A 27,724-nucleotide genomic window follows, 5' to 3' on the forward strand; every position below is an offset into this window, starting at 1 on the left:
TACAGCAAAAAGAACTAGAAATATGCGGAATTGGCCGGGTGTGGCGATGAAGTGATGTTCTGTCGTTGTTGTTTGAGGGCAGTCAATTGCCGTTGGGAGCTGTGCCAATGCCAACGAGAACACCTTACCATGATCCCTAGGTACTTACTGGGAAACCACCATCTGTCAGAGGTGCACTTGCCAAATTGGATGGGGGAATCATTTGCAAAGCGTGCCAGAGTTGGCCTCATGCTATGCAAGCGACACCTTCCACAGAAACGCATGCAGGTGTGGTGAGTCTCGACTGGAAGGTTGGAAGTTGGCCTAAACAGCGCAGCCGTCAATTCTGGAAGGGAGGGACAAGCGGGTGAGGTGCCCACTGCCACTCTGCCTCGATGAGACGCAAGAGTCTGAGAACCAAGCAACCTCATCGGAAAATACAAACCGGCTGGGCAATCGGCTTCATTTCGAATTAGTAGATATCGGAGGTACCGTCGAAGCTGGAGACAGGAAAACGGAGTTTGGGGAGTCGTTGGTCAATGACGGTGGGCGGTGTGATGATGTCGCGGTGTTTCGCCCTCCGTCCGTCCACTGTTCTACGTAACCCCTCAAAGACCGAGCCCCCGAATTCCGCGAGGATCCCTGCACGATGGGTGCCCACTGCGGAATTAATAAGTATCCAACGCGGCATGGCAACAGCAGCAGCTGCAGCAGCAGCAGCACTGCCAAACTGCAGCAGCAGTATCAATTAGCAATCCATTGAACTCACAGTGTGGGATCTGCAACGGGCCATGCGAAAAATGCAACTGCCATGCCACTCTATGTGCCATGCCACTGCTCTTCGACCAATCTAAGGAACTTCTTCAGGAAATATTAATAAATTAATTCCCAAACCTTCTGACCTCGCGTCGCTTGGCGAATCGCCCGGTTTGGGTGCTGATTGGACGCTTTAATAAAGTTGCATGCTCCATAGTTGCAGCCTGTCAGCGCGTTGCAGCTGCCACACAAAAAGAGTTTGAGCCTGCCTGGCGAGCAACTGCCCTGAACTGCCAACAATCGAACAGGCAGTCAAGACAGGAAACAACATCGGGTGTGGGCTCCAACCTCCATCCAGCCTCCAGTCGAGCATCCAGCATCCATCCCAACTGTGGACTCGGCGAAACACGCAGGCACAAGGTTCTTTCGTTTTCTATTCTTCCAGAAGAATTGCAGCTCTTCAAAAGACCCAGATCACAATCGATTAATAATAGATCGAGAAATCTTAAGATGCTCTTACCTGGCTCGTACGTCAACGGGCCCCTCCCCTGCGGCCCACAGATAGCCTAGCATGCGGCGTTAGTGGGCAGCAGCGGACAAGCCAACCCGCCAAGACAGCCAGCCAAAGCTTGTTTCCGCTCAAGAGGCCAGGTACAGGGAGGCTAAGGGGGATATAATCAGGATATAAGCAAGCAGATGCCGCTAGCCCACTTCCACCCCCTGCCCCTCCCCTCCTGAACTGCCGTTGCCATGTGCGCTGGTGTGCGGAATCTTGCGACGACATCGCAGGCCATCGCGAGCAACGCCCAATTGTCAACTGTCAACAAACCCACTCTATCGTCTAGAGGCCGTCTTAAGCGTAACGGGCCTGCCAGGCTAGATCCGCTCTCGCTGCTTCTCAACTGCATCCCTGGTTGGGACGGGGAGGGGGGTTATTCCCCGAGGCAATTACCCGAACCGCAACGCAACCTGGCAGACTTCGGCCGACCTACCGACGCGCACCGCCCGCCTCCCTCCTGCCTCTTGTGCTGCACATTTTGTCTGACGTGCTTGATATTCGCTCGTGTCTTCCGGCCTTGCCAGTCAAGAACGAGATGACGTCGCGCAGGCAACCAGGCACCTCCACCGTTTGGAAACAGTCCGCGAACAAGGCAAGGTCGGTCGGATAGGATGGATGGATGGCCCCAGCGGTTGCATTAGAGGACACATCGGAACTCTCATCGCTCGTTCGCGCCTATGGCTCAGGAGACTTTGCGCGATAGGCCAGATCGCAAGAGCCACCCGCCCCAAGTCCCGCGCGGACATCGGAATCCCGAACTTACTGGACTAAGAGCAAGCCTAATGCTTGACAAACAACCCCTGACTCCCCTGGATCCAAGTGGACTCGCCATCCCGGTTGACAAGGCCGGTAGATCACCGCCTGCTGGGAAACACGGAAACACGACATGCTTCGATAGTTTCGAAGTCAGCGACCCAATCTATCTTCCCAATGCACTTACGTTCTCGATGTTTGAGATCTTCTTCCATTCCGCTTTGTTGGGTCCCCTCTATGTACCGCGCCCTCAGGCCTCGCTTGGTCCGACCATGTCGACGATAATGGGTGTTGCATAGGGGAGGGGCGTCCTCTCCACTCCCCACAACAAAACCTAAACGAGCAGAGATATAAGAACTAACGACGCCCCCGACGGCACCTTGAGCTTCTGGAAATAGAAAATCAGTTCGTTTTGTTCTTGCACATTGAAGATACCCCTTGTCATATCGCAAATTTTGTTTATTTTACACATTTCCCATCGTGATGGCTTCTGGAATGACGAACGGCACCGCCGCAGGCCACACCACGGCCAAGAACCCCTATGGCCAGCGACTCCTCCCCTCACATCGTCGACGCCAACGCCGTCGAGAAGCCCGACGCAGAGTGGATCTCCATCCCGAACTCATCTAACCCCAAGGACGGATGGCGCGTAATCACATGGAAGGAGTTCGGAAACGCGGTCAACGCGTGCTGCCACCGGATCATCGCCAAGCTGGGCGAGGCACCAAAGAACGAGTTCCCTACCATCACATACATCGGCGCCAACGATGCGCGATACTTTGTGAGCCGATTCGCCCGACATATACTGTTCCGCGCATCAATACTAATCACCATTCTAGGTCCTTATGCTGGCAGCTGTTAAGACGGGCTACAAATGTCTGTTTGTTTCACCCAGGAACACGATGGAGGGACAGCTGAACCTCTTCGACAAGACGGACTGTCATATGCTCGCCTACTCCGAGTCGCACCGGACCATGGTTCAGCCGTGGCTCGAGAAGCGCCACATGCACTCTCTCGAGGTGGCCTCGTACGACGACTGGTTCCCCAAGGAGGATGTGCCGGTATTCCACTGGAGCAAGACCTGGGAAGAGGGTCGCTGGGAGCCTCTCTGCGTACTGCACACGAGCGGCAGCACGGGTCTCCCCAAGCCTATTGTCTGCAAGCATGGTCTGTTGGCGGTCGGTGACGCCTTCCACAACTGCCCGGAGTGGCAAGGAACCGATACCTTCCTGAAGCAGTTCAACGTGCTTATGAACCGACAGTTCCACCCTAGTATGTTCTCCCACCGTACAAGTTGACATCCACTTCGAGCTTTTGCTGACACCAGACTAGTGCCGTTGTTCCATGCTGCGGGTCTCTACATCGGCTCCCTGAACAGTATCTACTGGGAAACACCAGTGGCCCTGGGTATCCCAGACCGACCCCTTACTTCTGAGCTCGCCAAGGAGTGCCTCGCCAATGCAGGCGTACAAGGTACTCTGCTGCCACCAGCCATCGTCGAGGAGATGAGCCAGAGCCAAGAGTGCATCGACGTTATGAAGAAGATGAGCTTCATTGGATGGGGAGGTGGCCAACTTCCCCGCGAGGCTGGAAACCGCTTGGTGCAGAATGGAGTATTCTTGGCCAACCTGATCGCAGCAACTGAGTGCTGCCCGTTCCCTATTTACTGGAACAAGGACCCTAACAACTGGCAATACTTCATCTACAACTCCGAAATGTTCGGCTGCGAGTGGCGCAAGCAGGAGGGTCAGGAGGACATCTACGAGCAAGTCATCGTGCGCAAGGCAGAGGACCCTGGCATGCAAGGTTACTTCTACACATTCCCCGAGGAGAAGGAGGTCTCGACCAAGGACCTGTACAGACCGCACCCGACGCTGCCGAACCACTGGATCTACTACGGACGCGCCGACAACATCATCGTGTTCTCAAACGGCGAGAAGCTCAACCCCGTCGATATCGAGGACATCGTCTCGGACCACGCTCAGCTCAAGGGCGCTGTTGTTGTCGGCGCCAATCGCTTCCAGGCTGGTCTTATCCTCGAGCCCTACACGCACCCCCGTAACGACGAAGAGCGCAAGGCCCTCTTGGACAGCGTCTGGCCTCTGGTCGAGCAGGCCAACGCGGATACGGTTGCCCATGGCCGCATCGGTCGCGACTTCATCACCTTCTCGAGCCCCGACAAGCCATTTGAGCGCGCTGGAAAGGGCACCATCCAGCGAGCCGCTACCGTAAAGATGTACACCGAGGAGATCGAGAAGCTCTACGAGCAAGCCGGCAAGGCGGCCGCCGCTAACGCACCAGCCCTGGACGTCAGCTCCGTAGATGGCCTGACCCAGTCCATTGTGGAACTTTTCTCCGCTAAGCAAGGAGCTGCTACTCTGGGGCCGGATGCCGACTTCTTCTCGTCTGGCATTGACTCCATGCAAGTCATCGGAGCATCTCGTCTTCTTCGGGCCGGCCTTGAAGCCGCCGGGTACAAGCCCGAACCCAAGGCACTTCTTCCCCGTGTCATCTACAACAACCCGACGCCAAAAAAGCTTGCCGCTTACGTGATGCAGACCATCCTGGGCAATGCAAGCAGCGAGCCGCAGTCGGCGAACTCACCCCAGGCCATGGAGGCCCTGTGGAAGAAGTACACCGAGAACCTGCCCGCTCCCGCTCACCCGGGCCGGCCCGAGGCCAACACCACCGGCCAGGTCGTGATCCTGACGGGCTCCACCGGCATGCTGGGCTCGTACATGCTGGAAGCCATGGCGGCTGATCCCAAGGTTGCCCGCGTGGTGTGCCTGAACCGCGCCGAGGACGGCGGTGTTGCCCAGCAAGCCCGCAGCATGCGCGAGCGTGGCCTGGATGAGGGTTACCACGGAGGCAAGGCCGAGTTCTACCGCGCGGATGTCTCGCGCCCCGACCTGGGCTTGTCCCCCGCCGTTTACGAGGCACTGGCCCGTGATGTCGATCGTATGATCCTGAACGCCTGGCCCGTCAACTTCAACATGCCCGTGGAGTCTTTTGAGCCCCACCTGGCGGGCGTTCGCTACTTCGGCGACCTGGCCGCCCGCGCCGCCAAGCGCGCCGCTGTCGTCTTCATCTCGTCCATCGGCTCCATTCAGGGCTGGAGCATGAACGAGCGCGGTCGTCCTCTCCCCGAGGAGCGCTTCGAGGACTGGAGCCTGCCTTCCGGTGGATACGGCTGCAGCAAGCTGGTCGGCGGCCTCATCATCGAGGACGCGGGCAAGAAGGGCGACTTCCCGACCGCCGTCATCCGCGTCGGCCAGATCGCCGGTTCGGACCGCGGCTCCGGCGTCTGGAACCGCCATGAGTGGCTGCCCAGCATCGTGCACAGCAGCTTGTACCTCAAGGCGCTGCCGGAGCACCTCGGCTCCTTCAACCGCGTCGACTGGACGCCCGCCGAGCGCATCGCGGGACTCGTGGTCGAGGTCGGCGGCATCACGGTCGAGAAGTCTCCCCAGAACATCAGCGGCTACTACCATGGCGTGAATCCCAAGGTCACGACGTGGTCCGGGGAGCTCGCGGCCGCGGTCCGGGAGTACTACGGTGCCGAGAAGCTGCCGGAGACGATCCCGTTCAAGGAGTGGATCGCGCGCCTCGAGCAGAGCGCGCAGGCGGCGCCTGAGGAGGTCGCGACGAAGAACCCCGGCGCGAAGCTCGTGGACTCGTACCGCGAGATGGCCACGGCGGAGGATCACGGGCTGAGGCCCGTCGAGCTCGAGACGCAGCGCACGGTGGGACAGAGCCCGACGATGGCGAAGAGTGACGCGGTGACGCCGGAGTTGATGAAGCAGTGGTGCGAGCAGTGGGCTTTCTAGATGCTAGACTACTAGACTATAGAGGCTAGATCTGTTTGCTTGTTTGGTTGGGTAGCGAGTTCTGTATATAACGAAGATACAACATTTGTACATAATTTAGAGACATATCTGACATGTTTGTAATAGTTCTTTTGACAAGTCTTGGGAACAAATGTGACAATAGCTTCCTCTCTTGATGGTGTTTAACTTGTGCTCAGTTATTCTACGCAGTCTGGCTATGAAGATTTCTACCTGTTCTGCTCCTAATAAGCCGTCTTGGTGATGATGCCTTGTCATTGGATACTACTTACCTTGGTCCTCCCTTGCCTAACGTAAACAGGGGTTTATCCAACTATGTGGTTACGACATGCATATTTGGGTGATTATCCTGCAGGTCATAGTCGGCAGACAAGGGCTGCTGCCGAAGTGGGTAATACGGGCCTTTCACGACTCATGACCTGCTTCGTTCGGGGCAGCTATATGCGGAGACTTTCCACGCGGTCCTTCAGAGCTGCTGACATGGGGTCTGGAACATCCATTGTCCCTTTCGGATGCGCGCGATGCTACCTTGTGCAGTACAAGATGAGGTTGGATTAAAGTTTCGATCTGTCGAGCAACATGTACATCCATCACTGGGTCCAGGTTTCAGGGGTTAGGATCTTTTGGAAGCTGGGGTGCATGGAAGGTGCATAACGGTGTTCCATGTGACACTCAACCTTTAAGTACGCTTGGATGAACCAGAAAAGGTGTAGGTCCTCGATGATGATATAAACCATCCATGCTGTGTGGCCCCAGGTAGTAGACCATTAGGTCCGGGGAAAGGTGCAGAGCAGCATCCCAGGAGTGAGGTGAGCAGAGAAAGCACTAGGAATCTTGACACCGAACTGATCCTGCTTATTTTGAAATCTGGTGTTGGTAAAGAACTCAGGTGATGAGTTTGTGTAAAGGGCAAGCTGGTAGGTACGTAACGATGTATGAAAAAGACAGTGAAGCTTGTACTTAGGAAGAAGCTATTTCAACGCATCCCTCCTTAAGCCTTCCGGAGGAACCGCGCTGTTGTGTCTAATATAGGGGTGTTACGAACGTAACATGATGAAAAGAGAACTCTGTGTTTATTACTACTCACTATAGTTTCAGTTATAAGAGTTGAACATATCTAGTCATTAAAAGGATATTGCTATAGCTACTCAGGACAAGTAAGTCTCTGTTGATCTTGCCCTTTTGGTTCTTTGTCGACTGGGGAATTTATATATAATGTAGCGACCAGATGCCTCGCGGGTACCTCTGGCTCAAATTGAAGTCATGAAATACACAATTAATCCAATACTTGTCAAATATAATATGCACATGTGAACCGATGCTCGTTATTTGTTGTCTTATTGATAAGTGTATTGCAATCGCCCAGTGATGCACCGCAGTATCACTTGACTCTTACCAATACATCCGAATACTACCGATATCGTCTGTAAGTCCCCAGAAGTGCAGGTAGCCAAGACTCCCTTGTCCTAATCGCTACCTCTTCTCACAGCTCGTCCAGAAAGCGCAGCTCCTCCATCAGACGACCTTTCTCCGCCCACTTCTCCGTTTGTGCCGCATCCCTCACGGCCTGGGTCTGTTCGCGGAACATTTTCTGCGAGAAGTCCAGCCTGATGAGCCACGAGACAAATTTCGCAAAAATCCAGTGGGCGAACACTTTCGCCAACATGTAAAAAACGCCCTCGGCCACAACCCGCTGGGGGGCTGGGATGATGACGAGGGAGGCGAAGGAGACTAGAGGTCCGCCGGTGAGCCAGAAGTTGGTCCAGCCATCGAAGCACGACTGAATAGCGACCTTGAATTAGTAAAAGGGTCCAAAAAAGATAGTTAACTCTCAGTAAGGGCAGGAAAGGGAATTTTCAAACTGGCGGACTTGGAATGACTTACGCGAGGGATCCCCACCAAAATTTTCCCTGCATCCGCGAAAAGTCCCCATCCACCAGCGCATCGAACCAGTCCAAGATGATGCCCTCCAGCGCCGCGCGCACGACGACCTCGAGCAGCCACTTGATCAGCGTGTTGCACCAGCTGATGGACGAGCGGCGGACCCGGCCCCGGGCGATCCAGCGCTTGACCACCTCCTCGTGCTCCGGGCTCAGCTCGACGACGACCTTCTCCTGCTTCGGGTACGCAGCCTCACCGCCGCGCGGGCGCGTGGGGAAGGCGCGCTCGAGGGACACGGCCCAGACGTAGAAGAAGGCGCTCATGAGCAGACAGGCGACCATCCCCCGAGGTAGGTAATGCCCGTAGAAGGACTTTGGGTTGATAGTGTCGGGAAGACTAGTAGTAGTATTGGCGCCCAGTGCGCCGCCGGTCAGGGCCAGGGCGGTGCTGTTATTGGTGTTGTTGGCCAAAGCCTGGTAATGGGCCGACGACGAGACGGGGGCGGTGCGGTTCATGACCGTCACGGTCCAGTCTTGGAAGGCCGGGTCGTCGAACGTGCCATCGTAGGCGCCCTCGGAGAGGTGGTGGGCGGCTATCTCGCCGATGGTCTGGAGCACGGTGGACTGGAGGACGGCCGTCCACATCTGGGATGAGGCCATCGTTGCGTTTCTTTCGAGCAGTGCTGTTCTCAGGTAGGTAGGAAACGGCCTTGACTAAAGCATTTCTCTCGGGTGAAGAAAGCAACTGGCGACATTGCCTATTTAAGTAGATCGAGAAAAAGAAGATTTGGTCCCCAGCTGTGTGGATATCTTCGGCCGAAGCGGCCAAATTTGGGTGGGTCGCTGCCGTTGTTGCCTGAAAAAGGCCAGGGGGGAGGGTAGGCGTAGTAAGATCGTGTGGTGTGTTGTCTCTGCACTTGGTTTGCCATCCTTCGTGTGCCACTTATCAAGACATCGATTCGAAGCTCACGACGCTGCCAAGTAAAAGAAACCGATGAGCTGTTGAGATAGACTAATTGGGACGCCGATCAGATCCTGATCATCGAGCACTCCATACCCCGTAACGGGACTCACATTTCCGATTGCTTCCGGCTTAATACAGAAATCAGAGATAGAAATACATGTATGTCCTGCTAAGAAATTGACCTGCTAAGAAATTGACTGTAGAGGTGCTTACTCGGCTGTTATCAGGATACCAAGCGTTCACAACGGTGGCGTGCTAGAAGAGGGCACCCAGCGGGTTCAAAGATTTCGACTTCCTCAAGAAACATGCGGGAAGTATATGAATATAGTAGTTGAGTAATTGCGACTGTGCAATTTGAATTCGTGTTATTCTACGCAAGATACATGGTTGTGTGTTTTGCATAGGCAGTAAGTACCACTTGCAGCAACTGAATAGGGGGTTGGTTCTATCCCCTTAATGTCGACAACGCTGCCCTTGGTATTAAAGGTTAGATAGGTATATCCCGCAATGGAATAATCAATAGGCCCCGTTGTTTATTTAATTAAGCATCACATCCAGTAGGATAAACATTATGCGCTTACTTAGATAAACGTTTATATTACGCCACTGAATATTCCGTGATAAAGACACAATATAATAGGGGCAGCGCTGTCGCCATCAAGGGGATATTAAGCACGGGTCAATTAGAGCTTCTTACTAATTATTTACTTAGGTACTGATTAACGACTGGCATTTCTTAAAGGCAAGGTTTTATAGTCGGCAGACGACATCGATCAAGTTTCTAATTATAGTGACCAAGTTAAAAATCAACCCCAATGTCTCTCGAGTCTTTACATCTTATAAACATTGGGAATCTATAGGTGCTTGGTCAGCTCCAAGTATCATGAAAGGTATACAGAAGAAAAGTCGGGTTGGTAGTGGGCAGAAAGAGATAAAATGAAATTTAGTTGACTTACACCACTCGTTGGCCGCTGAGCAGGTATATGGGGACGCGCATACGGTAGGTCCTGAGTAATCACTACCGCCGCATCTTGGAGTTGTCAGTACCAAAGCCTGAGAACCAAAGACATATAGTCAGCCGACTTACTGTCCATAGCGGGTCTGAGTCGGACCACCAGTAGGGGGTTCGTAGTAACAGGAGGCCGCGACGTCGTCGGCTGAGGGGGCGTGCCGGCCGTGGTCGTAGGACTTCCCCCGGGCGAACCGCCAGAGCCGCCACCGGTGATGCCGAACCAGTCGAGCACGACCTGCTCGTTGGTCGGGACGTAGTGGCCCACGCCCGCGCCGCTGTAGGCCACGACCTGGGTGCCGTCGCCGTAGACCATCTGCGTGTAGCCGCTCTGGGGGCTGTTGGTGACGTTGCGGGTGAACTCGACGCCGTGCACAGTCGACCACTGCTTGACTTGCTCGGCCAGGTCCTGGTACCGGATCACGGAGTCGGCGGTGCCGTGCCACAGCTGCATCCGCGGGTACTTGCCCGTGTAGCCCGGGTACGCGGCTTTCACCTGCGCCGCCCACTCGGCGCCCGTCTTGATGTTCTGGCCATTGGCGCACGCCGGGTCCGCCGAGATGGGGCTCGAGCCGGGCGAGCCCGCGAGGCAGCCGTACGGCATGCCCGAGAAGGCGGCGCCGGCGGCGAAGACGTCCGGGTACGCGCCCGCGAGGACGTTGGTCATGATGGCGCCCGAGGAGGAGCCCGTCATGTAGACGCGCGCGGGGTCGGCGCCGTACTTGTCGAGGGCGTACTTGACCATGTTCACGATGCCCTGCGAGTCGGAGCCGCCGTTGTGCGTCAGAGAAGCGGTTGTTGCGGCGTCCCAGCAGTTGAAGTCTTTGGTCGTGCCGGGGTAGATGGCGATGAAGCCGAGCTGGTCCGCGAGCTGGCGGCCGAATTTGTTTTCGTTGTAGTATTGCTGGGCGCTGCCGCAGGGGTGCATCTGGTGTTTGATCAGTAAGTTATTTGCTGTCTATATTGACCTTGCAGTTTCCTGGGAAAGGTATGCTTACTGCTACAATGATGGCCGGGTTGGCGGGTAAGTTGGCAGGTGCCGCGATGTACATCTGGATGCCGGACGGGTTGGCGCCAAAGTTGGTCACTTGCACCAAGCTGGCGGCTGATGCCAGCGAGGCGACGAAGAGACTGGCCAGGCCATGCTGCAATGCTGATGTAGGAACCATTGTCATCAATACGCAACGTTGAGATTGGGTGAGCGGCAGTCAATGATGATCAAAGGCTGTCGCACATCCCAATATGTGCATCCAATGCCGCTATATATATACTTATCTCTTATACCGAATGCTTGGTAACCCCCGCTATCATCCCTTTCCAAGCATCTTCTTTGGTCGAATCAGCGTCGTGCGTGGAACCTCGGTCCGGACGATGAACAGACCACCCTCGTGAAGCAACCTCGCGATGGGCGACTGACGATGACGTTGTAACGAGTGCAGGAATCCAGGGGACCAGCACCCAATCATAATCTCTAGTTTCCAGGAACAGTTACACTGCGGCAAGGCAACGCCAGCAAAAGCTACCTGTCAAGCTGCATGGTGGCCTGCAAGCTACATGTAGCTAGCTGTGTGTGATGGGGGAACGGACCGGGGTCGTGGCACGGCGCTCGATGCCCGATTGGTGGGACCAAGACAGGTAAGGCAGGAGGGATTTCGGAGAATATATTACCATGGACGGATAACGGCCGCATTGGGTCAATTTCGCCGTCGGATCCGCGTTCTTTTCCTCATCTGGCGTTCTTCTCCTCATCTGGCGCTCAAAGCCTGTCGTTCCTTTTAGCTCTATCACGAGCCTCCCCGTACGACGCCTCCGCCAGACCGGAGGCGGTTACGGACAGGGTCTACCAAGGCTGCCGGCAAGAGTGATCGGCAATTCGATGATGTGCATCAACCCCGAATCTGCACCTGCTGGGAAAGAGACATACCAGCTGAGATATATCGTTGCAGCACGCACACTCCCTGTCGGCCCCGGCCCCTCCCTCTCGGTACGCAGACGGCGCGTTTGACCCCGGTAAGAAAAAGACGGTGATGGTGTTCTCATCGGCCCATCCCATTCCCGGTTCTGTCTGTTTTGTGAAATGCATGCCAAGGCGTGGGGCAACGGGGTCTGCAGCATCGACGAAGGCATCGCTTCATAACTCCGTGCCACAAAATGAAACCAGACCTCCAACATTGCAAGAAGTAAAGAACATAAACTCGCAACTTGATAGAGCTCAACGAGCGTCAATCACCAATAGCCGTGTAGTTGCATGCTCAAATGCAGGCAAAAAAAAAAAAGAAGCTCCCCGCACAGGCTTGAACTGTGAACCTCCTGATTGCTACTTGATAACAGTCAGACGCGCTAGCCAATTGCGCCACGGAGGATTCAATTTGAAATTGAGTGGCATGTTTGTTGCTGAAAATTTCATCGCTTATGGAACATTATATCGGAGCAGCTCATACCTCTGATCCACTGCTTGGGTTTTTGGTGGTGCGCATCATGCACCAAACCCATGGCTGGCTGGTGCTTAGATCTCAGGCTCAACGAACTTTACAATAGAAAGCTGAATATCTTTGTATAGTCTATACGCGATTAAATATTTTCGCTTCCAGATAGATTACATTTAGTTACGAGTAAACACTATGCCAATGTGACCCTTTGTCAATCCCATGCCAGCACCACATCTCGAGTCACGCGGCACGAGCAGATTTCATTTTCGCTTTCACAGATTGACCAGAATCCCTCCCACTAACCCATGCTGGACAAGGATGGGGCTTGGTTTACAGTGTCTTACGGCATTTGGGTATCCCAGTTCTCTATTTGCAGCACCAACAAACAAAAAATCTCAAGATGTCTGTCCTGATTGATGTCCATCAGGTATCGTATGGAGAGTTGCGATATGCCTGAATTGCTGCTAGCCAGCCAGCTTGCCAGCCTTATGCCATGCCCATTTTATCGTCAGGAACAACCACGGATGCTCGATGATAAGTTGTGACGTGTTTTGATTTTAATGTGGCCCGTGACGTTGAGGCTAGCAAGCCAGGGCTAGTCCCGGCTGTCACCCCACCAAACGCTTTCCCTTGAAGAGGCTCCAGAGGCTCCTTGGCACAGTGGCACTTGGGGGCACAGGCCGGGTTTTGGCCTTGCTCGTCAGGGCAACAGCGAGAGAGCGAATGACGAGGGCAGCAACGGGCGGGCTGGCAGGTTTCTTTTAGGTCAGTCGCTGTTCAATTTTGACGTGGCGTGTGGTCGGCCTCCAGGCTCCAGCTGCTGCTGCTGGCAAGCTGGGGCTTCAATTGGGCAGAGGGGAGCCAGCCAGTCACAAACAGCCGGCGCGCCTTGTTACCCAACTCCTCAGAACAACTCAGTCCCAACCAATCAATGGAGCTTCTTTGTCACCAGCACCAATCCGTACGTACAATTAATTCTGCATTGCATGGAGCTCCAAACATTTCACAGCAAGTTGGACCACCATGGCGCCCAAATCACACATTGAATCCAGCAGTCCGGCAGCCATAGATATGTAGCCATGGCCTATTCTACTGGGATCGCGACAGAATGCCGATGACATAGGTATACGGTCATTTAACCCAGATCTGAGTTCGGGAGAGCTGTAGCATTAGTATGTCGGTACTTGAAGTAGATCAGGGGACCGTCACCGTGTGTGGGCACTGGCTTTTAGGTAGACCGTTTCCTGCACAGCACACACAGCACACACTGCACACACTGCACAGCACAGCACAGCGCTGCACCGCAGTGAGCTGGTTGTTGGTTGACTTGCATCAAACCGGCACAAAGAAAGCATTGATGGGAAGTGCATGCTAGCCTGCTTAATGAAATGACGAGGGCGATTGACGTGCGTGCTATGAGGACATTGATGGGCTTGTTATTGTTCTCATCACCAGTTCCCCCTCCCTGCCTCCGTACTGTAGTAGTAGTACCTCAAGTGCTAGTTTCCGTCGCATTACCTGGATACAAAAAGCAAGTACTGCGATTGGGCTGTAGCAGGCAACATCCAGCAGCGAAAATGAAAATGGCGGAGCTAGAAACCCACCCCGAAAAGAGAGCCCAGCCTTGCTTAACGGAAGGCAAAGGTAAAATCTCAAAATCTCAAAACTCACCTCCCCCAAGGTTTGACGTGCACATTACTTTAGGTTGAAAAAAAACTGTACACCACCTCAGCTCCCAAACCACAAGCAACATCACCTCATCCACATCAAATCCCAATCCCCAAAACATCCTCCCGCCTCTGCGCATCATCTTGAGCCTTGCCTTCGCATCGCACTAATCGTCACTCTTCCCCTCTGCTTCTGCCCTGCTGCCCCTGCTCCCCAGGTCAACCAGCTAGCCAGACAGACACCGTTCGCCCCTCCACTGCCTACTCCGAACTCTCTACGAGACACGCCACCCGAGACGCGACCCATTCCGCATCTCGACTTTTTGTCCAAAGCCCGTTTTTGCGACAAGATACAGCACAGCGATCCAGCCTAGCGCTCCTTCCCGAGTACTCTTCTTTTTCACACCGAAAATGCCGGCAACAAATCTTAGCTTTGCTTCGGCTGCTGCAGGCCAGAACCGCGACTCCCGGAACGGTACGAGAACAGACGGACGTGGAAGCAACAGTGGCGAATGGTAGGTCATCTTCTACAAGTCCCCTTCTTCCAACCATTGTTCGACGTGTCGGCTGCTTGCCGCCTGGCCAGCCCTGTGTACTGGCTGGGGGCTACGGGCTGGAAGCTGGAACGATGCTCGGCACTACCGCCACCGTCCCTTGCGCTCCTCGCTGCATTGGATGACTGGTGGGTTGGTGGGATCACGATGTGTCCTCCTGCTTCCCAGATCCTCCCGGCCCAGTACCGCTACAAATCGGACGGATCATGCCCGCCACCTAATCACTTCTACGCCGGATGACTGACATGGACCCTCTAGGTCGAGACAGGGCCGATCAACCAATGGAACCCTCACCTTCCGAAGATCTTCGACCACTCCGAGCCAGTCCATGAGCCAGAGCAGTGTTCCTTCCGAAGCCGTTCCCTCATCAACTGCGCCGCCAGAAAGCCATCCAGTGCCGTCACAGTACAGCAGACACGACTTGCTATCCATTTACGACCATCTCGAACCCGCTGATGCTTCAAGTCTTTTCGTCTCAGGCTGGAACCCTGGACACGTGAACGGCAACAGCACTGCAACCCGGGGCTGGGGCAATCGCAATGACACCCATGTCTTGCCTCAAGAGCCGGATCTTTGCTGGGATGCGTCTGGGTCTACGATAGCAAGCAATCTGGACAGCCTAACCCAAGAGGAAAAAGAACTGCTGGCTTCCGATATCAACGCTGCTGCCAAGCCACCACAGCAGAATGCCAAGGACGGCGGCAATCAGGCGGGCGGAGGAGCGGCACTTAACGGACGGAAGACTTCGGTGTCCCAAGCTACCGGGGGCAACTTCTCGCTGGCTTCTCCTACTTCGGCATCGAGGCCTGGTACCCGCCGACGTGAGACGACCGACACGAACCCCTTCTCCACTGGCCTTAATTCGCCCTTGTCTGCACGCCAGCCCCGGGAGGATGGAGGCTCCTTCTGGGGCAAAAGGAACGCCGATGTCAAGGAGACCGCATTCGAGGAACCCGACGAGGCGGCCAGCAGCAACAAACCCAACCCCATGATGCCCTTCTCGCTGATGAGGAACAACACAACTACAGCCAATTCGGGTCTCGGCGCTGCATCTGCTATCTGGGGACAGGCGCAAAATGTTTCGACTCCAGGTGCTACAACCCCGTCCGCGACCATTGGCGGCGGGGGCGGCTTTGGCAATTTCGCCCTGCCGGGCGCCACATCGGCTATTGGCGAGAAGCGACCTGGAAACACCCGCGGCGAGTCGCGTCTGGCCCATCTGATCCCCAAGGACAGTTCTGATAGCATGAATGCTCGTGCTGCCGAGACCGCTAGCTCTTGGCGTGCCCGTCCTCGTACGGATACCGATCCTTTTGGCGGAGAAGACAACCTCTCTGGTAGCGCTTCCCTGGGAGGCGCCCAAGATACCAGCCCCCCACCTCAAGCTCATCGGGGTTCGACATTCGACACTCCGGTAAAAGGGTCCGCTGCCGATTTTGGCATGTCTGGCCTGAACATCGGGAGCCGACCTGATCAAGATCACGAGCCGCTGAGCCCATCTGAGACGAACCCTTATCGCAGCCCCCTGGAGAACGCGGCGAGCATGAGGATGTAGGCGATAGGCTTCATGGTCACGGACTGGGACTTGCTAGTAACGAGCATATGGCGGGGCCATTTGGCGGCGGACTGCCCCGTGGCTTTGCTCCAGGCGGGTTCGATGGAAGTGATCGCAGTCAAACCTCCAGTGTCGGTGCCAAGGCTTATCCATTTTCGGGCGCTCTGGGTGGATGGCCCACCTCAGCCACCCCAGATCGCGAGCGGAACCCCTTCGGGTCTGCATTTGGTGGTACGCTTGGTGGTTCACTCTTTAATCCTATGGGTGATCTTCATTCACCAAGTCTGGGCAATCTGAATGGTGTTTTTGGTCCACCCAGCACTACTGGACTTGCCGGATCTGGCTCCATAGGCCGTGCCAGCAAGCTGGGCTCTCTGTTCCCTCCCGCTATGCAATCACAGATGCAGGGCCATGACAATGAGAGTCTCTCCGACTCCGTGCCTGATCTGCGCCAGGTCAACCCGCTCGGCGCCATCGGCCGTAATGCTTTTGGCGATCACTCTCGCGAAACCGAAAGTCCCATGAGAGCGGGTAGGGGTTTCTTTGCCGATATTTTGAATGCCGAAGCGTCGCGCACTCCTGCTACCTCGGAGCCTCTGCAAAGCGGCGTTGCAGCTACATCTCAGGGTCAAGGCTTCCCGCAGGGTTCCGGCACCCCGTTCAGTGGCGCTCAGCCTTCCGAACCACCATCGGCCCAGGCCCGCACCATGGTCATGCCAGACCGAATGCGATGGGTTTACTTGGATCCTCAGGGTCAACAGCAAGGACCCTTCACTGGCCTGGAGATGAACGACTGGTACAAGGCCAACTTCTTCACCCCCGATCTCCGCGTCAAGAAGGTGGAAGATCCCGAGTTTGAGCCCCTTGGTCAGCTAATCAGGCGCATTGGGAACTCCCGTGAGCCTTTCTTGGTGCCCCAAATCGGTATACCCCATGGACCTGCTACGGTCCCCGGGCCTTTCTCATCTACCGCTGGGGTCGTTCAGCCACCTCTCGTCGGCGCCTTCCCGAGTTTCGGAAGGACGTTGACGGCCCAGGAACAAAACGACCTTGAGCGTCGGAAGCAGGAGGAGCAGTACATGATGGCTCAACAGCGCGATATTCTCTCGACCCAGCAACGTATGGCTCGCCAGCAGTTGGGGGGGTCATCCCGGCCTCCACCATCATTCCAGCGCCCACAGCCTCCAAAGCCAGCCAAGTTTCGGTAGCATGGCCTCTCCTGCTGGCGCGATCCCCCTCAAGCTCCCATCGGTCCTATCGGCGCTACCAATGCTTTTTTGGCGGGCACCCGGCACACCAACCCATCGGCCACGGTAGTACGGGTATCGACATGTTTCGAGAGGACGGGCTCTCGACTCAGGAACGTGATCTCTTGGCCAACCTCCAGCAGAGGTCGAACGAAGTTCTAACTGGGCAGCAATCCCAGGCCCCTATTGGCGAGCAGTCGCAGGAGTCCTTTCGGGACCGCCTCCCGCGGAGCAATGAACTCCTCGACGATGCCGAGGGCTTTCGCGCACGACTCCAGGAGTTTGAACAATACCAAGCAGAGAATGGGCAAATGGAACAGTCGCATGGCAGTGCTCCCGCCTCGGGCCCGGATGATGGATCATCGGGAGCTCAGTTGAACGAAGCCCAGTCCGCGGAGGAGACGATGGCCGGGCAGGGTGATGATCAGTTTGCTAATGAGACAGAGTCTGTTGCTATGAACAAGCAATTCCAGCAAGCCCAAGCGGCTGAGGCCATGAAGAACAGTGGCCTTCCTATGCCTTTCCCCCTCCCCAATCTGGAACCCCTCTGCCTGCACCAGCACCCCAGCGCGTCAAGTCAAACCTGCCGGAGCAGTACGCAACCAGCTCTGGCTCTGATACGCCTGATATCACCCCTTCGTCTGCTGCCGCTCAGCCTCCGCCTTTGGCGCCATGGGCCAAGGACACCTCCGAATCTCATCGCGGACCTAGCTTGAAGGAGATTCAAGAAGCGGAAGCCAAGAAAGCTGCCAAGGCCGAAGAGGCCCAGGCAGCAACGCGTCGTGCCATGGCCGAGCAGGAAGCAGCCCGTGAGCGGGAGAAGGCTGCGGCTCTGGCTTCAGGCTTGCCCACCACCAGCACATGGGGCACTGCATCTCCTGTGCAATCCTCGGCCACTGGTACCCCATGGGCCAAGCCTGCCGCTGCTCCCAAGGGACCAGCTCCTGGTTCGGCTACCCCACAACAGAGCTCGGACAAGAAGAAGACTCTTGCGGAAATCCAGCGTGAAGAGGAGGTTCGGAAGCAGAAGGCCAAGGAGACTTCCGTTCAGACGGGTGTTGCCGCTGCGGCAGGCAAGCGTTACGCTGACCTTGCTAGCAAGCCCAATGCTACTTCGCTGCCTGCTTCGGCAGCTGCCTCGGCCACTTCGTCACCCGCTGCCGGATGGGCTACCGTGGGTGCTGGAGGCAAGGTCAAGATTCCTACTGGCCCTGCTGCTACTCGATCTGTTAGCACCACGAACGTGAAGCCTGTTGCTGCCCCGGTCGCTGCCCCCAAGCCTGTCGTCAAGCCCGCCGGAGTAGCTGCCCCATCTGGCCGCAACGAGGCCATGGAGGAATTCAAGAAATGGTTGAACATCCAGCTGAGCCGGGGAACGACGGGCATTCTTGACAGTAAGTTGCATCTTCCTCAAAGACGAATACATGGTACTTGAAACTGACCCCCGCTATAGTGAACGAATTCATCAAGAGTCTTCTCGAGATGCCGCTGGAGGCCGACATAATTGCCGAAATCATTTACGGCAACTCCAAGACCATGAATGGCCAGCACTTTGCTGTTGAGTTCATTCGCCGAAAGAAGCTCGCCGAGAGAGGCGTTGTGGAGAAGCAGACCATTGATGTTCCTGCCCAATCCGGCAATGCCGGTGGCTGGAACGAGGTGGCCAAGAAGAGTACCAAGACGGAGGCGCCCAGCGAGGCCGCCGCTCTCCCGGCTGGGTTCAAGGTTGTTCCCGGCCGCAAGAAGGGCAAGAAATAGATGTTATCTCAGGGTACAGATATCCTGTGGGTAGCCATGTTTACACACGATATCGCTCAAAAGCCAGCCCACGTGCATTTACCAAGCGTTTTTTGTTTGTCAAAATCCACAGCGGCGAATGGTTGGTGCAGGTTTGCCGGTATTAGGACAGCGACTGGTGAGGAGAAGCGAGATGCTAGGATTGTATGTCTGTACGCGTGTATGTATGTATGGTATGAATGAAGACAAGAATTAACAGATATGGCTTAAGTGTGATAACGCGTGATAATGTGTTTAGTATGAAAGGCACAGGAGAAGAGCTCGTTGCTCTGGTGATGCATAATAAACCGACTTATCTCATGATGATTTGAAGCTTCACCATCATGCTGAGGTAACTATATGCTGGTAAGCTGACAATACCATTGAGCAACAAGTCATATGAATGCTTTGGTATATCGAATCGGGCATATGGCTTTGCTCATGTTTGTATCAGGACTACAGTGACTAGCCAAATAGGTCCAAAGCGCGCTCCAGATAGTGATATTCTGTGTCAGGTTATGCGTATTCTTCCATTGCCAATGGGCAAAGTGCTCATCACCATCGTCTTTAGATATCTGGCCGGGTCCCGAGAGTTAAAGGGGGCAAGGGGGAAGGTCAGACCCAGTAAGCTTAAGTAGGGTATCTGTGAACGAGGTCCAGGCCCAAGCCAGTTAACACTCCCAGAGAGTTGATGTGAATCGTCAGTATTTCATCAATATCACCCCATAAGCTGGCTCGGTTCCGGTATTACTCTATTTATTTTAATAAGTAATTATCCTTACTTAGCAAAACGGCTACGAGCTAATATAGCTATAGAACAATACAAATGTGTTAGTGAGGAATAAGGGGATCTCGAAAATGTGGTTTCTTGTTATATCTGCCTAAAAGCCTGAGACGACGTATCTGGGGGAAACATTTTAGTGCTACGAAATGAGAGTCTAAGAATATACAAGTGTGCATCGAAGCTGTCCTGTTCCTTCACCAGGGATACAAATAGCTGTGTCGAGGTGAATTCATCTGCGGATGGGAATATTACCTCCTGAGTGATCAGTTCGCCCACTGGATGCTGGTCGTGAATACGTCCCGGTGCATCCTTATGCTCGGAGAACCACTGATTTAGAGTACTGAAAAGATGCCTTGCACCAATTATTCTCGTCTGTGAATCAGGTAGGACGTCGGCCAACATGTTGTAGCGGTCCTCTTGTTCAGTAGAGTTCTGACACGCCCCGGAGAACCAGATGGCTACGAGGAGCAAACGTCTTGCATCTTCAAGGTAAAAAGCGAATCCAAAGCTGCGCGGAGAATTGCTCCCCAGATCCATGACAGCGAATGTGGAGAGGCTAGGAATATAACTGCCCTCGACTGGTGACATTCCCTCGAGGAATGTAATGCCTTTGTCGGGCAGTTGGAAGATGAAATTGAGGCCTTTGAGATTCAAGCCATCTATGACCGCTAAGCGGTCATGCGTATCGTTTTTTAGGACAAACACGGTCGAGTCCCTGCTCACTTCCTCGATCTGCACTTCAAAAAGACGGTTGCTAGGGACACGCAGGTACGTTCTATCACGTTGACATCGCAGCAGGACGGCTGTGCGCGTTTCGTTTTCGTTTGAGCTCCTTGCGCAATTAAGGGGCAGTAGGAGATAGCTTTGGTCGATTTGACATATGCTCACACCCCGTAAGATCCCAAGCATCCCCTGTAGTATCTGCCGTGTAGGGCACACAGTTGCGTTGGTACGTATTCCTTTGGATGTGATGGCGAAGTGGCTGTCGGGTTCCATGCTTGGCATAGGTACAAAATGGCCATTTCCTAGGAAGTGGTTTGGCGAAGGGGCGAATATTCCTCTAAGGCCGACCAGCTGTGATCGAGAAGGATCTGTCCAAGCAAAAATAGTATCGTCATCAATGGTTCTCATGGTTTCCTCCTGGAGGCGGAGAAACGCCTTAGAGCCCTCGCCGTACGGCAGGGGCATGTTGACTCCGAAGAGTCCCATCAGGCAGTAGGCGATATCTTCTGGGCGGGTGGTGATGCGATTGGCCGCCCAGCTCATCCTCATCGATGCACTGTAGGCGGACACCGGATTGCGCCCGTGGAGCAACTCCTCGGGAATCCTGGTTCTCTCACTGATAAATTCGGAGAGGTACTCCCTGTTTCCTAGGCGAGCCCAGTTTGGCCCTTGTGCGCCTTCGAGCTTGCAGAAGAACTCCACCCTCTTGGGCGTGATCAATTCTTGCAAGGTCCAACCCCTTTCGAACCACACACTCTTGGTGATGTCGTCGAGGAGGCGGATTTCCGTGTCTTGATCAATGGCGACGACGTCGTCCAGGAACGCGTAACAGATTGTTGCGCCCTGATAACATGCGAACATGCTGTTGATGGCCTCGCTCAGCTCGGCGCTGCTCGACTTGTCGATGCAACAAGTGTCGACCCATACGTAGGCCAGGTTGTCTTTGCGGGCCTGCGCACACATATCGAGGATCTTGGCGAACCCGGCTTTGCCCTCCCGCCTGTCGGGGTCCGCGATTTCGCTGAATGAGACTTCGCCATCGCGCCATCGGTGGGACAGGATGGCGTATGGGGGAGGGTTGACGTCGAACCTCTCCAAGAGGAAACTGTCGATGTTGATGAGATACATGGTGCCTTGATGCCAGAAGCACTGAGCAGGTGAACAGGGTACGCAAGGATGGGAATTGGGGGAAGCTGACAGGCTGAAGGCCAATGCCAAGCATGCATGTACATGTGTTATCGATTTGCCCCTTCGGGCTAAACGAGTGTGGCACAGCAGCTGGGGTGGTTCAGCTCTGATGCACGGCAGCTTGGCAAGCCTTTCTGTCTGGTCAGCCGCCCTGCAGCCAGAAGAAAGTATGGGCAGGCTTAGCTTCGAGTTGATGTACCCTTTGGTTGACCATTTGGATGGACCATACACCGCATGTGTTAGGATATTGAGGAACTGGCAATGCATGGTCGAGACTCGCACGTTCTCTCGGGTTCGCGCCCAAAGTGATGATATGAGACTTACTTCTCGCCATATTAGACTCGAAGGGGCCAAAGCGTCACAAACAGTTGGCAGGACACGTTAGTTACCCCTATAGACCACTGTCTGGAGTAGAGAAATGTTCTCCCTGTGCTGCATGTCTTCATGGCAATTTCACTCAACTGAGAGTCGTTTCAGACGCGACAGGACCTAACCTGAGAATCTCTGCGTAAAGCGAATCGGGTGTGTTAAGCATGGTGTGAAGCAGCGCTTAACTCAAGTCGCGTGATGGGCTGCTCCTGAGGTTACAATCTGGAATTCCACGTGGCCCAGGCTGATCACCATTGGAACTTTTCTGTATTGCGAAAGTTACATGCTAAAAGATGATACCAATCTTAATAGATTCAATTCTGTGTGACGGAAGCCTCGATTATCGAAAATTCATAGACGGAAATTCCTGTTATATCCATTGCATCGTGAAACATTCCACTAGGTGATCCAAATGAACTTTTTCTCGACAATCTCGGGCAGAGGTGTGATGCAAGGCCATTCATATACCCCTTTCCATATCCATTCGTAGGACGTCTGGGTCCCACCCTCTGCAACAAGCTGTTCTTGCACCATGTGGTCTGATTCGCAGACTGCGACAAGAAAAGTCTCTCCAGCGACCAGTGCTTGGGGCCGTGGCATATCCAAGCGACTTGGCACGGCTTCTGATACGGGCCGGAGAAGTACCATGTTTTCCAGTTCGATCCCGAGAGACTTATGTATGTCTCGAATTACTTTGCCGGTCCCATGGAACCTGTCCAGCCGTCTGACCATCCGTGACATGCGGTCAAGATGGATTTCGTACGCCCACCACCGGCCCCAGAGTCCGTTCTCTTGAATTTTCAGAGACCTGGTGTCTGAGCTTTCGAACGCGCGACAAAACATGCTTTTCTGATGCTCGCTGTCTCTTCCCTCAGCTGGCAGTGCGACCGGTGTATTTGGAGCCCAGCGCAGCCCCGGTATCGCAAGCCTTGGCGCACTGGAAAGAAGAAAGCCAGAATTTACGCCTTTTTGTTGCCTCCAGAAGTCCTCGGGTTTCTTGATGCGCTGCCGCTGCTGGTTGAGACACAGGCTCCAGATCACTACTTCGTCTTGAGGGCGGCTGACGGGCCGGTGGCTCAGCCATGAACCAATGACTTCAAGCTGGATATCGTTGGGTATTGAAGCTGACAATTCGCTCGTTCGACGAATATAGTTCAACTCTTCTCCCTGAGAGCGTGTCATATGTGGCAAAAACAGCGCGAAGACCGCCAGGTCTATCCGGCCATTATGTAGCACATGCTCCAACAGGTCCATGAATCGAATGACTCCATTGTTCTGGCCTAGAATCATCACATGGTCCCTACCCTTTAGTGACTCCAACATGGTCCAGGCGCGAGTGTTCCATTCGCTGAACAACACTGCGGTTAGAAGGGATTCGTGCTGGCGCGTATCCATATTTCTAACATCGTTCTTCATGAGATCAATGTCGATGACAAGCACGCACTTGCTCGTGTAAAATATCCTGTTGATAAAAGTGATCGCTTCGGACCTCAGAACATCTTCATCCGGTCTATTGGCCGCTCAGTTAGTCGCGCCAGCAACATCGAGTCAAGTCTGGAAACAAGGAGACGGCACTCTTTCCCCGTGTACTTACATGCAAGCCGCATCAATCCAATAGCTATCACACCCATTAACGCGAGCGAGTCGCTTGTAGCGTTTGTGAAGGCAAGCATTGATGCCTGTATCAGGTCGCCCGCCCTGGCCATGGCTCCAGACATGGGAGATAGCCATTGTACGTTCAGTAGCTTGGCAATATCTTAGCCGACTCTTATCCGCGTCGTTGATTGAGACGGCTCGGGGTCCAGATAGACTGCGGTAGGATGCCTCGTCCCACACCACTTTATACTCTTGATCATGAGTGTGTGGCTCCGTGTCGTCGTGCATTGTCTGATCCGGCAAGACGTTCTTGCGATAGAACATGCGGCACTGGCGCCAATGCTTCCCCAGACACCCCTCAGATGAGTCATCCCGGCATCTTGCAGGCTCATCGTTGAAGGCATTGCGGAAACGGCTGTGTAGTATCGAGAAATCCAGTCCCAAGCATTTGGGGTCCCCTCGAAGAAGCTCTAGCATCCATCCACACATGTTTGGGGGTTTCCCCGAAAGCGCTACATTGTCGGTCAATGTTCGCAAGGAAACCTTTCGAGAGACTGAGAAGTCCTGCACCCAATAGAGCTTTTCCATTCCGTGACGGACTCCACCACGCACATCGAGGCACAGTCTAATGTATGCAAACAATGTCCTTGCCCGCTGCCAGAACGCCCAAAGGTAAGCACCAGCAATGTAGAACGACTTCCTCGAAATTCGCGGAATTCGCGGTCGAAACTTGACTGAACGCTTTCGGTTCATGTTGCAGGTGTTGATGAGTTCGCCGACGTGATTCAAGACTTTTTGCAAGGTCAAATCTACATATCCACCCTCTTGGGTACTGATGATGTAGTATATAACGATGCGAACCAAGTTTTTCTGAGGACCCGAAACAGCCCTCAAGTTCTCCCAAAGTTTATCATCACCTGTGAAATACTCAGGGGCAAGGCGTTTGGGGTCCCCGGGAAGTTTGGCCGGAGCATCTGGAAGACGCTGGAGGATTGAATGCACTTGCTGCACAATCCGATCCTCACTGAGGTCTTTGGGACGCCATTGGCAACTGAGCAATTCTGCGAAAATGCCTTCCATCTGTTGAAAGTGCTGGGCTGGGTCGCTTGCAGCTTTGGCTAAATCGACACACATCTTCTGTAGCATCGCTCCCCGTCTTTCCTGGGAGTAGTACTCAACATCATGACGACTATCACCGACCGGGGTCGAATGGCTGTAGAAGTTATTCCATTCAAAACTGTGCGATATCGACTGGCTTGTGGTAGAGGGTTCGTAATCTTGCTCAAACGTGGAGCGAACGAATTCGAGTGGCACCGCCATAGATGCAGAAGATGTTTGTTTGCTTTGCTTGGGATGTGTACCGCCCAGTATCAGGACCAGTGTAAGGCAACTCAGATGATTCTTCTCACAAACAACTCAGCAGGTGTGTTATGTACCTAATGTTGTGTGCAGGAAGCCAAGAAGGCTCATTGAAAGCTCATATGCAATTAAGAGGTGTGTTACACGAGGCTCGTAATGAACAAAGTCATGCATGCCATATACCATTACCCGGGCGGCAGGCAGTTTCGCATTTTCGATGGCACCGTATCACTCGGGCGAAGGATCACACCGGGATCTCCTCATCCCTTCCAATGATTGTGGAATAAGCTATCTAAAGCTTGCATTATCACAATTGTCAGCGCTTACAGATGCACCTTCGTCCTGCCTGGGTTACAGTGTATGCATTCTCTGTGATTTCTACGTGAATATCGGGTGATGTTCCCCCAAAGCCGCGGAGATACAAAATCAAACACAAATTAGTTGACGTCAAACCTGGGGGTTTCTCCCCACCAACGAGAGCACCATGTTGTTAGAGCACCGACATATCCAGAGCCACGCAGCACTGTCGACCAATAACATATTCCACGCCAGAGCCGATCATAGCTCTACACCACCTTTGCGTTCAACTCGGTGTCTAAGATCTTCCCGCATGCAATTGATAGGTCTGTCGCTCGCTGCACCCACTCCTCATCCGAGGCCGCAAGCTTCCGCATATTAGTATTGTTCCGGTCACCTTGAACACGATTGGCCAGGCTCTCAAGCCATGCATCACGCCGGGGATGAGGCACAAGGATGTCGTCCATCCACCGCGTGATCTCGGTTTGGCTCCAAACTTGAATAGAGCCAATGAGCGTCTCGCGGCCTTCGAACTCGAAAGTTTTGAGGTCCACGCTGATCCCCTCGCGATCCAGCCAGTCACGAGCTAGTGACTTTCCGCGAAAGTGCCATCGGACGTATAAGTCAATGGCGAGCAGTATGACGAGAAAAAACCCCATCCCAACCTTTGTTCCCCGCACTGAATGTCATAGCTGCAAGTTGTAGATGGTGTGCCACTTGAAACCACATGGCAATCAGTTGCGTACGATAGCCAGCAACAATATGGATCATCGGCTTGTTCAGCAGCGTATCCACCACAGATCGATCTCCAATATACAAGTGCCATTCCAGAGCATTCTGATGGGATGCAAGCAGCATGCAGGCATCGTGGTTCTCGTTATTCATAAGATACTCGGAGGTGCGCTTGAATTGTACGCTCGGGCATAAGAGTCGAGAGACCGCGCATGCGAGTAGAACAGTGGCTGTACCATATGTCCCGCAAACAAAGAGAGTCGAAACGACTCCAAGCAGCGCCAAGAATACGAAAATTCGGTATAATAAGGTTAGGCGGAGTCGTTCCAGGAATAGTCGCCATGAGTTCACCTTCGGGCCTCGCTCAAACCGCAGCACATGAAGGACCTGACTTCTTCGAAACTGGCGGCTGACGATGGAGGGTTGACGCCCAAATGTTGGCAGCTTCAAAGGCCCGAGGAACTTTCCCCGGGGCTCTGTCGAGGCTTTTGTTTGGAGATCCGGAGTGTTTGTCGATTTTGTGCCCTTTGGGTTGGGCATTGTAGAGTTATTCGGCATTGCGATGACAGATTCCTTGCCACGGTTCAGTACGTATTTGGTTATCGCCTTGCTAGCAGCTCCATTGGCAGCAGGGAATACGCTGCCCCAGCGTACGTCCCATACTGTCATGCTTGAGCCCCCTTTGGTGCTAGCCTGATCAACAAACTCAGGTCCGCGACGCAAGAGTCTCGATAGCCCGGATAATGTACCCAATCTTGGAAAGAGTCCGGTGGAAACTCTGCCAAGAAGAGCCACTTCACCGGTTGTGATGTAGTCATCCCGATGCGTAGCCAGATGGGAAACCAATGGAATGATGGCAGCCCATTCTGAGACAATGTTTGGCAGGGGAGGGAGATTGAATACGGGTATAATGTTGAGAGCGCCAAGTCTGGCTTCGTTTCCGGTGGAGAAGATTGACATTGACAGAATGAAGAGCAAAGCTGCGGCGCAAACCAGAATTCGTTTCCGATTGATGGCAGTGTTCAACGAGTGGTTCTTTAAATGGCCACGCCCGGATGCCATCGTGGGCGGCAGGCAGCTCGTTGAGCGCATCTTCATGTTGTGTGACGGAAGTATCTTCGTCTTGAGAAAGTCTGATACGAGCGTTGATTGCATGAAGTATTTGCATCGTTCCGGCCGGCAAGAGGAGCAAGGCTATCTTATAAATATGGTTGATATGTGCCGAGAGCAGTTCTCAAGTACATATAGATATGAAGGCTGCTAGCCCCGCACGTTGGGAGTAAGAGTTGGCGATCCCTATGCAAGCACATGTGCACTTCTTGTGCGGCTTATGACGAGGCATTTGTTTGGGTGAGACATCCATGAGACAGCATATGATTCCAAGTACCTCAAGCGTTGTCGACGACTATCGATCGTTTCCGGCAACGATATCTCAGTCTATTCAAGGCCGATTATGGCGGTTGATGTGTCTAGTATTGAATAAGGCTCGGCACGAGTTGAGTACCTGGATTCGGGGTAATCAGGTGTGCGGATATGTGTTGCCGTCATGACCAAGTGGGTGATGGGCCTCGGTACGAGGGGATGTGCTGCACGAGAAGAGGGGGTGGTATTGGAGTCCAATGTCGGTAAATAAAGCTGTTTTCTTTTTCTTCAGACCATCACCACCACATGTGGAAGGCCCTATGCAACCTTCTCAAAACTTC

The 27,724-nt window shown here is 54.0% G+C and overlaps 8 protein-coding genes across 8 annotated transcripts; 3 read left to right on the forward strand and 5 right to left on the reverse strand.

The window, feature by feature from the left end:
- Window positions 1–2,588: 2,588 nt before the first annotated feature.
- PG997_008740 (Non-canonical non-ribosomal peptide synthetase FUB8) lies at window positions 2,589–5,874 on the forward strand (the record flags this gene model as incomplete). The annotated part of the gene is made up of 3 exons (XM_066813055.1): window positions 2,589–2,828; window positions 2,887–3,319; window positions 3,380–5,874. The coding sequence occupies 3 exons, from the start codon at window positions 2,589–2,591 to the stop codon at window positions 5,872–5,874; spliced, it is 3,168 nt and encodes a 1,055-aa protein (XP_066668397.1).
- Window positions 5,875–7,375: 1,501 nt separating this feature from the next.
- PG997_008741 (uncharacterized protein) lies at window positions 7,376–8,432 on the reverse strand (the record flags this gene model as incomplete). Its single annotated transcript, XM_066813056.1, has 2 exons — window positions 7,376–7,672; window positions 7,830–8,432. The coding sequence occupies 2 exons, from the start codon at window positions 8,430–8,432 to the stop codon at window positions 7,376–7,378; spliced, it is 900 nt and encodes a 299-aa protein (XP_066668398.1).
- Window positions 8,433–9,566: 1,134 nt separating this feature from the next.
- Window positions 9,567–10,914, reverse strand: PG997_008742 (uncharacterized protein; the record flags this gene model as incomplete). The annotated part of the gene is made up of 3 exons (XM_066813057.1): window positions 9,567–9,590; window positions 9,873–10,673; window positions 10,744–10,914. 3 exons carry the CDS (start codon window positions 10,912–10,914, stop codon window positions 9,567–9,569), a joined length of 996 nt encoding a protein of 331 aa, XP_066668399.1.
- A 3,338-nt stretch (window positions 10,915–14,252) lies between these two features.
- On the forward strand, window positions 14,253–15,950 carry PG997_008743 (uncharacterized protein; the record flags this gene model as incomplete). Its single annotated transcript, XM_066813058.1, has 2 exons — window positions 14,253–14,356; window positions 14,654–15,950. The coding sequence occupies 2 exons, from the start codon at window positions 14,253–14,255 to the stop codon at window positions 15,948–15,950; spliced, it is 1,401 nt and encodes a 466-aa protein (XP_066668400.1).
- Window positions 15,951–15,997: 47 nt separating this feature from the next.
- On the forward strand, window positions 15,998–18,955 carry PG997_008744 (GYF domain-containing protein; the record flags this gene model as incomplete). Its single annotated transcript, XM_066813059.1, is given in 4 exon segments — window positions 15,998–17,069; window positions 17,087–17,701; window positions 17,758–18,591; window positions 18,651–18,955. 4 exon segments carry the CDS (start codon window positions 15,998–16,000, stop codon window positions 18,953–18,955), a joined length of 2,826 nt encoding a protein of 941 aa, XP_066668401.1.
- A 689-nt stretch (window positions 18,956–19,644) lies between these two features.
- On the reverse strand, window positions 19,645–21,608 carry PG997_008745 (uncharacterized protein; the record flags this gene model as incomplete). Its single annotated transcript, XM_066813060.1, has 2 exons — window positions 19,645–19,650; window positions 20,829–21,608. The coding sequence occupies 2 exons, from the start codon at window positions 21,606–21,608 to the stop codon at window positions 19,645–19,647; spliced, it is 786 nt and encodes a 261-aa protein (XP_066668402.1).
- An 828-nt stretch (window positions 21,609–22,436) lies between these two features.
- On the reverse strand, window positions 22,437–24,953 carry PG997_008746 (uncharacterized protein; the record flags this gene model as incomplete). The annotated part of the gene is made up of 2 exons (XM_066813061.1): window positions 22,437–23,547; window positions 23,632–24,953. 2 exons carry the CDS (start codon window positions 24,951–24,953, stop codon window positions 22,437–22,439), a joined length of 2,433 nt encoding a protein of 810 aa, XP_066668403.1.
- A 605-nt stretch (window positions 24,954–25,558) lies between these two features.
- On the reverse strand, window positions 25,559–27,083 carry PG997_008747 (uncharacterized protein; the record flags this gene model as incomplete). The annotated part of the gene is made up of 2 exons (XM_066813062.1): window positions 25,559–25,968; window positions 26,036–27,083. 2 exons carry the CDS (start codon window positions 27,081–27,083, stop codon window positions 25,559–25,561), a joined length of 1,458 nt encoding a protein of 485 aa, XP_066668404.1.
- Between the last annotated feature and the right edge of the window lie 641 nt (window positions 27,084–27,724).

Source organism: Apiospora hydei, assembly GCF_038363865.1.
Source record: "Apiospora hydei strain CBS 114990 chromosome Unknown utg000006l_segment0_segment0, whole genome shotgun sequence".
Taxonomy (NCBI): Eukaryota; Fungi; Ascomycota; class Sordariomycetes; order Amphisphaeriales; family Apiosporaceae; genus Apiospora; species Apiospora hydei.